At 45.3% G+C, this 12,790-nt stretch overlaps 1 protein-coding gene across 1 annotated transcript in view; it reads right to left on the bottom strand.

Annotated features, from left to right (window-relative positions):
• Positions 1-2,649: 2,649 nt before the first annotated feature.
• The window catches only part of LOC147634416 (putative H/ACA ribonucleoprotein complex subunit 1-like protein 1), a 35,945-nt gene continuing 25,804 nt past the window's right edge, over positions 2,650-12,790 (bottom strand). Inside the window, exons 2-5 of the mRNA XM_086805574.1 lie at positions 3,559-3,707; positions 3,343-3,458; positions 3,164-3,222; positions 2,650-3,078 (exon numbers count right to left, since the gene is read on the bottom strand). Coding sequence (XP_086661700.1) covers positions 2,960-3,078; positions 3,164-3,222; positions 3,343-3,458; positions 3,559-3,707 — 443 coding nt within the window. The 3' untranslated portion in view covers positions 2,650-2,959. The remainder of the gene's footprint in view (positions 3,079-3,163; positions 3,223-3,342; positions 3,459-3,558; positions 3,708-12,790) is intronic.

Genomic DNA, 12,790 nt, shown 5'->3' with positions numbered 1-12,790 from the left:
CAGGTAAGAGTGAAAGAGAGGTAGGCATGGTCAGCTTCAAAAGGGGGTGGCAGAATGGAGAAGTCGGGGAGAAGGTGTGCCAAAGCCGGAGATCCCATAAGGTAGTCCACAGTGCTAGTACCTCCTAAGTGAGGGAAGGAGGTGGGGGCGCCGGAGGAGGGCCATCGAGACATCCCGTTATAGATAACGAGACCTTGTGCAGCTCCCAGCTCTAAGAAATATCTCCTATACACTGTGACCTCCTCACGGTCGTGTGATCATCATTGCAGCCCTGTGTCATTGATGTCCAGCTCCTGTAGTCTAATAGGGTCGTCTCGATCGAGTAGTGGGACCTACTGACTTCCCGTTCCGGCGTCAAAATCCTCAGGAGGACTTCCCCAGCTGTGAGAACTCCATGATATCCCCATATAATGGTAAGTACGGTGACTGGCCATGTTGTACGGCGTAAGGGGAGTGGCATGGTGCAAAATAACACACAGCAATGTGGATGACTCTGTCACACTGATAAGCTATAGCCGCACCCAAAGATATCGTGCATCCTCGTCCTTCCGGACGATGCAGAGAATCTGTCGTGGAGAAGGTGTGCCAAAGCCGAAAATCCCATAACGTAGTCCACAGTGCTAGTACCTCCTAAGTGAGGGAAGGAGGTGAGGGCGCGGGAGGAGGGCCATCGAGACATCTCGTTATAGATAACGAGACCATGTGCAGCTCCCAGCTCTAAGAAATATCTCCCATACACTAACCTCCTCATGGTCCTGTGAAGATCGTTGCAGCCATGTGTCAGTGATGACCAGCTCCTGTAGTGTGATAGGGTCATCTAGATCGAGTAGTGGGACCTGCTGACTTCCCGTCCTGGGGTTGAAATCCCTAAGCAGGACTTCGCCTAGTTGTGAGAACTCCATGATATCCCCATATAATGGTAAGTACGGTGACTGGCCATGCTGCGCAACATAAGGGGAGTGGCGTGGTGCAAAATAACACACATCAATGTGGATGACTCTGTCACTGCTAAGTTGTAGCCGCATCCAAAGATATCGTGCATCCTCGTCCTTCTGGACAATGCTGAGAATCTGTAAGAGATGGGATCTAAAAAGGACAACTACCCTCCTAGAGCCACGTACTCCACCTGATATGCGGGTCTCGCCACGAAAAGCTGACTCCCACTCATACCCGACTATGTATGGTAAGCCCCTCTCAGGGCTTTGATGAGTCTCTGTATAAAAAATGACGCCCCTGCCTGTGAGAATCTTGCTCAAGCATCCTAGATTCAACCACAGCATGCCATTGCAGTTCCATACTACCAACCTCAGGTGTTTGGTCTCATAGACCCCGTGTCCCTATTTGGGACGGCGCTCAGTGATAATGACTCTACATCTCTGTAGATAGCCCACTTGCCTGCTCTTCTGCAGGCTCATGAACAGTCACCATCGCGTCACGCCAGCGTGCCACCTGTGCTGGATGGAGATCATCTCCCATGTACACCTGTGTGCCCTTGAGGGCAGCCCGCCTGTCCAAGAAGGCATGTCCGCTGGTGGCATCCGGGAATCTAATGATGAGGGGCCGCTCTCGTTCATATCCTTGCCTGCCCTCCATGTATCTGCAAAGGGGGGGGAGATCCCGTCCACTCCTAGCATCTGACAAAGCGTCATGGCATCCTCCTTGGGGGAAGCCCCTGCCTACAGCCCCCGTACTCGCACATGGAGGGCCCTATCCTTCCTGAGTTTCTCCTCCTCGAGAGTCTCATGTATGATGCTCTATGGGGGTTTGTGCTTCTTCACCACCTCCACCCAATCTTTCTTAGTGGTCTGCAGGTCTTCCCGCAGCTTATCACTCGCAGCTTTCAACTGCTCCAAGTCAGTCCTTAAACCCTCCTGAATATGCAGTTACCTCCACTGTATGGTCCTTGACCGTAGCCTTTAGGGCTTCCATTTCTGCCCGGAGTTCCCCTATCATTGGAGCAGCCTATTGGGGCAGCCTCTGTGTTGCACCTGGGTCTCTTTCAACATCTAAATCACCTCTTCCTGGTGGTTCACCTGGGCTGCCAGTGCTTCAATTTTGTTGTTCTTTCCCTGGCCTTCCAACTGTTTTTAATGTTGGTTCAGAACCCTGTCCAACACCTCCTTTTGTTCGCCCAGTAACTTCTTGGTGTTGTCCTCCACAGTCTTGATGTATGCCTCCAACTCCTGTAGGTTCATTGTGTCCTAGTTGCTGCCTTGGGGGCCTGAGCAAGGGCGGGTGGGAAAAGGGCAGCAAGGGCACACATTACACCACACAGGGTACTCCGGTGGTGCGCAGAAGAACGCGGGCACAAAACGGGCGCTGCACAGCAGCACGGAGCGTGGGTACGAACGAGCGCCGCACAGCAAGGGCGGAGGGGGGGTGCGAAGAGAGAGAGACCACCAACGCGAAACGCAAGCAAGGCAGCGCGGGTGGGTGGGTACGAACATGCACAGCACAGCAGGGGCAAAGGGGGGTGTGAAGAGAGACCACCACCGTATACAATCACAAGCCGTCTATCCCAGTTCCGAACTCAAGCTGCAAGTACTGCACCAATCAGAAATTATGCTGCCCCCTCTTAGGATTGTTGCAGGCTGCAGCAGTTTCTTAAGGTTGATGCGAGGACTCCCCAGAGCCTTGACATGGTCGCACTTTTCCCAATGAAAAAAGGCTCACCTATGGTTAAATTTTTTCTAGCACCCGTAGCTGAGCCTTTTTTTATGATATATGAAGCCAGTTCCTAACTGTGACAAACAATCATCCTTAAAACCATTTATCAAAATACAGCACCAAAATTGTCTACTTTCATAAACGTCTGAGAGAGGGCTCAGTTGTACTTCTAAGAATCGAGCTTGTTTCATAACCAAAAGTAGCCATTTCAGAATGGAGAAAGTAGCCAAAGCAAAAAGTTCCCTCTCGATCGATGACACAAAAAAAGGTAGCCTGGGTATTAATGATACTATCAGGACCTTCCCCTCCCTCTAAAGCCACCACCACGACTACTGCCACGACCTCCAAAGCCTCGTCCTCCGCCACCACCTCTGCCTCGAAAGCCACGGCCTCCTCGACCGCCTCTTCCACCTGCAATGTAGACATTGCTCAATTTCAAAACAGATTTAAAAAGCAGAAGACAACATTATTGCTACTGACAAAAAAAAACATGTACCTCCACGGCCACCCCCACGACCCCCCCTACCTCCACCTGGTGTGAATCCACCTTGGCCCCTGAAAAAAGAAGAGGAAAACATGAGATGACAAACCCAAAACAACGCAGGCTATATGAGCAGTGAAACAGGGTATAAAATAGGTCAAGGATGATGCAGATCTTAAGCAGCCACCCCATACTTCGGTTGAGGCAAAAATCTTTGCAATGGAAGAAGCTTCGCTGGATCAATATAGAATTTGTCTCCTGATCTGTAAGATGTGGCTATGATACCCTCCAGCATCTTTATTGAGAAGAACTACAAACCACAGAAGCGCATTCGTGAGGTCATGAGTATGTGCTTCTGTGTTCCCTTCATAGAGGAAAAATTAGGCACTGCAATAAAATTTTGACCTTACCACTTCATTGATAGGGCCAAATATTTCCTCCACTTTTCCTATCTGAGTCTTGTTCTCAAGATAGATCGGTGCATTGAAGTAGGGGATCTTCTCGTTGGTAAGCTTTGTCACTGCCTCACCTTCGCACGCATGGACAAAGCTTGCCACTTCTGTTATAAAAATCCAACAAAAACTAACAACTGAGATATGTTTATGCATCATATATTTACAAGCTTGAAAATAGCAGTAGATTTAAAAACCATCTATGACACATTTGGGTAAAAGCGCACATGCTCCTGATCGCAAGAGACATTTTTCATACCCACGGCTTCTGTCTAGAAGCAATATTATCATGTCTCACTGTGGGAGGGCTTAATGATTGATAAAAGTCAAAGAAATATTGTCTATAAGCCGTGTGGACCACCAGGGCAGATGCCGTGTACCCATGCAGCACAAAACAAGCCACCCAGCAAGACCTTTCACGAGGTCGGGCTACAAATGTGTTCTACTATCTTGGCACTGAAATCCTCCCCATACATTGATATTACCTCCCTCATAAGTAGCCGGCCAATAGAGGTAGGAAAAACGCCTGCTATTTATACAGACTTGATGCCTAACAAAGGGCTTGAAAAATCAAATTAAAAAATAGCCAGGGTTGCAAACATTGGATGTAAGACCATATAAATGCCACTAATTGCTTTTGCCCCAGACAAGGACCTACCTGCTGCCATTCTTTGGCTGGTCATAATACATCAATGTTACCCACCTGCTGCCAATGCTGTCTGTTCATAATACATCCGCTTCTGCTATGTTTATCCCTGAATCGGTCCCACCAACCTCCATGACAGCTTGACTTTACAAACATATTCCTATCTCCTCCTACCTATTTATGTCCTGCTTGGTCCCGCTAGGCCTACTTATAAATGTCCTGAATGAAACCTCTCCTGAATAACAGCATGCCAACCTATCCAAGGATTAGATGGGAGCCCATGACACAACTCGATAACATAACTAGCATTCCAGCTTAGTGATAAATTAGCTTCATACGAATAGAAAACTAAGACAATGAGAAGAGCATGTGATGGGATCAAAATACTTTATTTGTGAGACCTTTTCCGTAGCTATGCATCACACGGTTTTTCCACCCTACAGCACTCTACCCTAGGACCATTGAAGGTGGTTGTCCAAAGAATCAAGTGGAGCTCAGACTAAATTGGGACCTTTTCTGTAGCTATGCATCACATGGTTTTTCCACCCTACAGCACCCTATCCTAGGACCATTGAAGGTGATGGTCCAATGAATCGAATGGGACTCAGACTAAAACTTGAAAGGCAAAAGCGAAGCTTATGGAGGTAGAACATAATGCTACTTTTAGCAAGAAATGCATACAAGTGTGTCACTGCATTTGAGTGGCATGTGGATATGTCTAACCCATAAGTGTAGGTTTTGTGTCATACTACTAGTACTTTGAAAATGCTAATCACAGAGGTGTGTGCAGTGGAAGACTTGCAAACACAATTGTGACGTGCAGAAGCTCTGGATAGTCTTCTTTCAGCCCTAAGCACTGCATCAGAACACTTGATGCAAGAACAATTAGCATAGACAGAGAATATATATATATATATATATATATATATATATATATATATAGAGAGAGAGAGAGAGAGAGAGAGATGGCATATTCATAGAGTACAAAAGGATACAATATTGGCCTTCTCAAAAAGGGTAACAAAAACCTAACCTATGACCTACTCCATAGGGGAGTGAGATGCTAAGAGTGAATCATGGCCTAGCCTTCAATAGGCCCAAATATGCCCAAGAAGCTGGCCGACCACCAGCAGTTGGCCAGAGGACAAATTCATATATTTATATATGCTACCGACCTGCTCCATAAGCCTTCTCAAATCTGGCCAACAGGATCTAAGCCCTCCTGCTGTCTTCTATGCACACCTGGACCCATGCTAGAGCCTTAATCTAGATGTTTATCTGCTGCCTATGAAGATTAGCCAGGTTTAGGCATTTCCATGTGCATGCACATCCTACTAAACTTGATGATGGGATTCCAACCTTTGACCCTAGATGAGTGTCATCCCTTGTCTCCACATATGTTCTCCCATACCTATCATCCTTTTCTTCTTGAAAACCTTTTCACTCAAAACCTTGCCTTGGGTCTCTAAATCCACTCTAAATTTGATGTAGAGATCTGTGCATCTATTCCACTTTCTCCCCTTGCCTTCTTGCCCTATCCTTGAACACAAACATGAATCCTCCTTGAAAACTAATCTTGGCACCCTTGGCTCCACCCATTGGATGAACTTCATCCCTTGGAGTGCTCCATAAAAGCTTCTAGGGCAACCCCACCTGGCTACCGACTCTCAAGAAACCCTCCCCTTGGTTTTGCCAGACACCAACCAGCTTCTGGGGGTCTTGACACATGCTATGTTTCTCTCCTTGGACCTATGCACCTCCTCTCAGAAACCAACAGTGTAACAAGCAACGGAAGTATTCGTAATTAAGGATCCTGTCACACAAGTCTCACACCGCCTTCCGTATCCTGAGTTTCGTGAGTTTAGCAATCTACTTTTATGACTTCAAACTTTAAGAGACTTAGAGAGAGAGATAAACTGTGCACCATATGGGGTCCCGAATTACCCACTGAAGGGCCCCCTATCCTGTTACCAGAAGAGTATTTGCTTTATTACTTTGAAAAGACTAACTTTGGACTGACGATAAGCCAAACGCAAGATCTCGGAGGATCAAGAGTCGGGCTGAATTGTACACGGCTGTAGAAGCACCAATGATGACCAATCTCGAGCCTATGCACGCTTCCCAATGGAATGAGGGAAGGCTGTAACTCTGAGGTTCAGGTATGGGCTGATTGGGACTACTTCTAGGCTATGAATGAATGCTGAGTTTTACCTTCACCAAAGTGGTTGAAGCAAAACGATGAGTTGTATGCGGGCTGAATGTTGCTAGATGCTGAAAACGCAAGGTACTGAAGTGCTTCTATGGACTGAATGCTGTAGGTGCTGCGTTTTGATGAAGAATGGCTGAATGCTTCATGCGTTGATGCTCCTTGTGCTATGGACTGAAACCGCTGAAGGCTGACGTGATCTAGGGTTGAATGATCAATCGCTTATGCTCCTTGAAGGCTCCGCTGAAGGCTCCAATGTTGATGGCTGATCTATGATATGACGGAATGAATGGTGCAAAGCAAGCCTATTTATACTAATCTGAGGGCTGGTCGGTTGGCATTTAATGCTGGCCGACTGGACACCAAATGCTACACGACTTGTATACAATGGATAAATGGTATTAAATGTTGGAAATTAGGAAAAAAATGCCAGATAAATACTAATAAATATCCTAAGGATACCAAATGCTATTTCAAGGCTTGTGCAATGATCTATGTGCAATGGATGAATGATATACAATATGCAGAGTGCTTTCAAATGTAAACCCTAAGGTTTCTACTGACTCTACATGCATGAATGAATCTCTTCAAGTGGGTTAAGTGACTTGACTCACTCACTCACTCACTATGGCTGAGGAATGACCTAAGTAGCTCATGCCTGACATCCTGGACTGAGGATTACAATGGGGTCACGGCGTACGACAATTATCATCCTAAAGGGTGCTAATACTGTACAATGTTGTACTGATGATGATGAGCCATCTTGTCACCATGCAATACAGTGTAGAGTGCATGTGACATTCCCTCCTGCTTAGCTCGGCGGCAGGTTCATGGCTTCCAAGTAGTCCGCCAACAACTGGGGGTACTCTTGAAAGAACAACTCATTTGGCCAAATGGCTTCATGGGTATCTCAATCTCCAAAATTCTTCAACCGGAACCATGCTTCCAACGATGAAGAAGGATCTACTCACGCTCAATGGCTTCTGCTTCGTCTACCACGTCTGGCTGATGTTCATCTGAAACATCAAACACTTCTGGTCCAACATATGGTATTAGCCAAGAAACATGGAAAACATCATGCATCGTCCAACTGTTAGGCAACTTCAACTTCATGGAGACATCACTTATCTTTTTAACTATTGGGAATGGTCCAAAACTACAGAAAGAAAGCTTGGGACAACGTTTGCCCACTTGTTTCAATCTATGTTTCATGATGCGCAAATAGACCCAATCCCCTTCCTTGAAGTGGACATCTCATCTAGACTTATTTGCATGTCCGCTATAAGATTCATGTGCTTTGGTCAAGCGGTCTTTAACTGACTCGATGATTTCAGAAAATGCTTCCGTCGTTTTGTTAGCCTCAAGAGATGGAGACACCAATCTCGTCAAAAGAGGAGAGAAACGGCGACCAAAGGCTGCCTCATACAGTGTCTGTCCGACACTGGATGAATGAGTATCATTCAAGGTGGCTTGGACCAATGGAAGATAATGTTCCCATTTGGAATGCTTGTCCTGATAATATGACTTGAGAACATCAAAGACCAACTGGTTATAGATTTCTGTCTGACCATCTGTATGTGGATGGAATGCACTAGACAACTGTAACTTAGTTCCAAAGTTTTCAAATAATGCTCTCCAAAAATGCGAGGTAAACTTGGAATCTCTGTCTGAGGTAATGGTGCTAAGCAAACCACAAATGGGATACCAATGTTTGAGAAAAAGACAGGCTACGTCCTTAGCTGTGGCTGTATGCTTGCATGGGATAAGCATGCAAAACTTACTGAAGCGATCCACAATAGTAAAACACTGAGTGTTATGGGATCCGTTGGATGCTAGTAGAGACTCTACAAAGTCCATAGAAATGTCGATGAAAGGTCCGTCGAGAATAGGGAAAGGTTGAAGTAACCCAGTCTTCTTTGTATGTGGAACCTTAACTTTTTGACAAATCTTACAAACTTAAACATGTGAAAATATATCACGCCTCGTTTTTGGCCAATAAAAGGACCGTTCTAATTTCTTGAGGGTATTGTTGATACCTCTATGTCCTCCAACTAAGGAGTCATGGGCATCATGGAGAAGAGCTGCTCACTTTTCCCGAATGACACAAAGACGGTTCTTGAAGAACAAGCAACCGTTCTGCACTGAATAATGACTTGGCTCAGAAGTGAGGGCCAAATTGTATTGAGTACCAAACTCATGGGAGTCGACATACTGGTCTTTTATGCTATCTAAGTCTTTTCCCGTGATTTCGAGAATGGTAGACTCCTGCACTGCTTGGATGTTGTCCTTTTGACTAAGAGCATCTAAAACTACCAGGGATGTACTCGATCATTCCTCCAAATTGTTGGAAGAGCTGACTCCATTTGGCTTGCTGATCACTCCACCAAGCACTTGGCATGGTTTGAAGCCACTGAAGTACTTGGTGGTATGTTTTGACTATGAATATCTGTCCATAAAGAAAAGGCTTCTAATGTTTGAGCATTGTGATCACACCCAAAAGCTCTTTGTCATAAACCGAATAATTCTTTTCGGCGACATCCAACTTTCGACTGAAGTAGGCTACAAGTCTATTGTCTTGTTGGAGAACTGCACCTATGGCTACATTGCTTGCATTGGTAATGATCTCAAAAGGTTCATCCCAAGATGCTAACTTTGAAATAGACGCTTCTGAGGTAGCTTTTTGGAGTGCACGGAATGCATCAAGTGCCTTACCTATGACTCTAACTTTTTGTCTGCAAGTCTTCACCCCCTTGAGCAAGTCGGTGAGAGGTGTTGCAAGGTTGGAAAACTGATGAACATGGGTGTTGTAGGTGTGGCAAAAACCTACGAAAGAACGGATCTCTTGGGCTGTCTGAGGGATGTCCCAATCCAAGATCTCTTGAACCTCTAACCAAGCAAACTGATTCTAGAATTTTCCAGATCAGTTTGGTCAATTTTTGACCATTTTTAGGTCAGTTTAGCTTACTTTTTGGATCTAGTTGAAACAGGAGAGAGGAGAGATGAAAATATCTCATTATTTATGAGTTTAAAACTCCTCCACACATGTGAAATAGGTGCCTCCTTCATGAGGAGAATTTCCCACACTGAGGTGTCAAAAATGCATCATTTCCTCTAAATATCTCTTCTTTTTTAACTAATAACCTTCTCCTTAATCAACTCTTCATCTTATGTAAGTATTTACTCATTTTTGGAAGATTTTCTTTTATTCTTCAATTTATCTCCTCCCTACATTTGGATTAATCTTATTGGGATCCAATCGAATCCCATCGGAACCGAGGGTATAGCCCAAGTATTGAACCTCTTTAACGCCGAAGATAGAGTTTTTGGCGTTTATGTAGAGCTCATTATCGCGTAAAAGTTGCAAGACTTTCTCCACATCTTTTTGATGCTGCTACGCAGTGGCTAAGAATACAAGTATGTCATCAAGAAAGATGAAGACACACTACCAACGAGGACTGCAAAAATCTTGGACATCGTTTTATTGAAGGTTTTGGGTGCATTGGTAAGCCCAAAAGGCATGACTATGAGCTCGTAGTGACCACGCTCTGTCCGGAAAGCTGTTTTTGGAATGTCAGCTTTGAAAATGCAGACCTAATGGTAACCACTCTTGAGGCCGATCTTAGTGAAAAAATTTGCATCATTTAAACACTGCAAAATGTACTCAATCCTTGGCATAGGAAACTTATTCTTAATGGTGAGTTTATTCAATGCCTTGTAGTTTACACAAAGGCGTGCAAACTTGTACTTCTTTCGGACAAATAGGATGGCTGTAGCAAATGGTGAGGAAGAAGGCCGAACGAATCCGGCTCGGAGGAGCTAAGATAACTGTCTTTCTAGCTCGCCCTCTAAAGTCTTGGAAAGAGGATAGAGAAACCTACTAGGAGATTCTGATCCAGGGACCAAATCAATATGATGGTCCTCAAGACGTGATGGGGGGAGACTGGGTGGGAGATCGTCCCTAAGCATAATATCCTGATGCATAGTTGATGTATACAGTACGTATTTATACGTTGTTCCATACAGATAAAATTTTTGTGTACGTAAAAATACGTACCATTGTAAAAAATATCAATCTATATGGCATTTCATATCAAAATAAACATAAAAAGATCCAAATACATTTTAAATTGTGAGAGAGACCTACAAGACAATCTAATAAGGTCTTTGCTAATACGCATTTGATTAGTAATCACAAAACCCTTGCCGCACGTTATAAAACTTGTTACTTCAGAAATCAAACATCAGATACCAAAACCAGTTTTCAATCAGAGATCAATCTTCAATCACCAATCACCACTCTTAGCTCTATATAAACTGATGAATCAGTGTTTACACAACAAAAGTCTCGACTCTCATCCATGTTAAAAGGCTGCAAATGCATCAAAACAAACTGAATACAATGCACATACTACATAGCAAGCTGCAACACTACATCATAGAAATATCCTCAAAAGGCCCATAAGGGCTAGTCCAGAGTACATTGGTGTGCTCCTGCCAGTAGGAGTTGCATGGCTTCGGCATATTGGATCCTGGAAGCTGTGACACAAAGAAAGAGAGAGAGAGAGCTTAGAGTATACTCCAAAGGAAGAAAGAGAGAGTGAGAGAGGGAGAGGGAGAGCTTAGAGCATACTCCAAAGGAGGAAAGAGAGAGAGAGAGAAATGAAATGAAATGAAATGTTATATTAACGTCTTCAAAAGGCCATAATGACCTATGAGACCAAAAGTTACATCATGGTGGATCTAATACAATGTCTGGATAAAAAAACCCAGAAAATGAAAAATAAAGATGATACTACAGGCACCTAGAAAATGAAACTGGAAATGGAAGGTAAACAGAAACCCTTATAGGGTGTGAATATAGTGAGGGGGGGGGTACGCTATGGAGGTGAGTGGAATATAGTGAGGGGATACAATATCATGTGGGACGGAGGAGTACACTATGGAGGTGCCTCCATCTCATAATATGTGCCGCATCGGACGCTGGCGGATCTCCTCAATATCCTCCATGGTGAGTACTCTGACTGGACGTCTCCCATGCCGTGCTAGTATGGTCCTGATCCTCTGTTGTAGTCTCCGCCGGTGTCGAGATGCGCCTCTCATCTTGGGGCGCCTGGACCGCCCCAGCTCTATAGCCCGATCAATCAGTGTACCTCTGGTGCGGCTGTACTCTGGGGCTAGCTGCAATGCCTGCTGACCTGACTGCTCAATCTCTGGTCGAAAGAAGTCTGTAATCTGCCTCTGTAGGTGTCTCTCCCTCTCTGATCCCCTCCCTCTCAGGAGACCCTCTCTATGTCTACGCAGCTCCAGCAAGTACAATCCAAGGCATCTCTGATCCAAGTATCTCATGACTCTAGAAAGTGGTCCAAAGCCCTCTCTGAACAGGCAGTGGAAACGGCCTCGTATCTCATAATATACTAGACAGTGACATATGTAATGTAACTCTGTCTCTGGCTCCATCTGGCACAGCTGACAAATCCTGGCCTCAGCTGGTACTCCTCTGAATCTGCCAGTCTCAATCTCTAGCTGGTGTGAGGATGTGCGCATCTGACCAATAGCACACCGTACCCCATGAGAAAGATGAGTATCCATGTAGCTGGGTCTAATCACAAACCCATCCTCCGTGAGCTGGAGAAGATGATCTCTATAGAAAGCCATCTTCGTACCAAGCTCGTGTGTCGGCTGTATCCATGTCCTCCTAGTGTCCAGCTGAGTCAAGTCTTGCCTGATAAGCCTGGTAATCTCTGCCCGTGTGAGAGAGAGGGAGGGTGCATCCAGGGAGTACTGAAATGGAGGTAGCCTGTCCATACTAAAGCCATGCAGTTGGAACCAATCTGTCATCTGTGCATACCAACATGATCCGTCTCCCTGTGATGCCAACTGTCGTGAAGACTCCAGGGCTAAGCGAGCATATCTGTCTCTAGGGAGAGCCCAAGTGCTATGTATAAAGGAGACTGATCGAGTGAGTGCCTCTACTACCAATGGGGGGGCAGCCATCTCTGCACGGATAATATCATGTGGTACGGAGGCCTTGGCCCTAATCATCCGGGAAATCATAGAAACCAAGGGCCTCTCCATACGTCTCCATCCATCAGTGCTACCAGCTCGGCTGTGGTGATCCACTGAGGGTCCCCATATCTCCACTCCATACAGCATGGCTGAAGTGACCAAAGTGTCGAAAAGCCAGAGCTTTGTTCGAGGTTCCTGAAACTGAACCTGCGAACACATCTTCTCTAGTCTCCCCAATGCTGCATAAGCTCTGGTCAATCTGGTCTCCGTTGCTCTCCTCAAGGAAAATAGTGGGCCACTAAAAACCACACCAAGGTAAGTATATGCATCTG

This window comes from Cibotium barometz, chromosome 11, assembly GCF_041138505.1.
Source record: "Cibotium barometz isolate CiBa-2024 chromosome 11, ASM4113850v1, whole genome shotgun sequence".
Lineage (NCBI taxonomy): Eukaryota > Viridiplantae > Streptophyta > Polypodiopsida > Cyatheales > Cibotiaceae > Cibotium > Cibotium barometz.
This window is presented reverse-complemented; position numbering and strand designations above follow the sequence as displayed.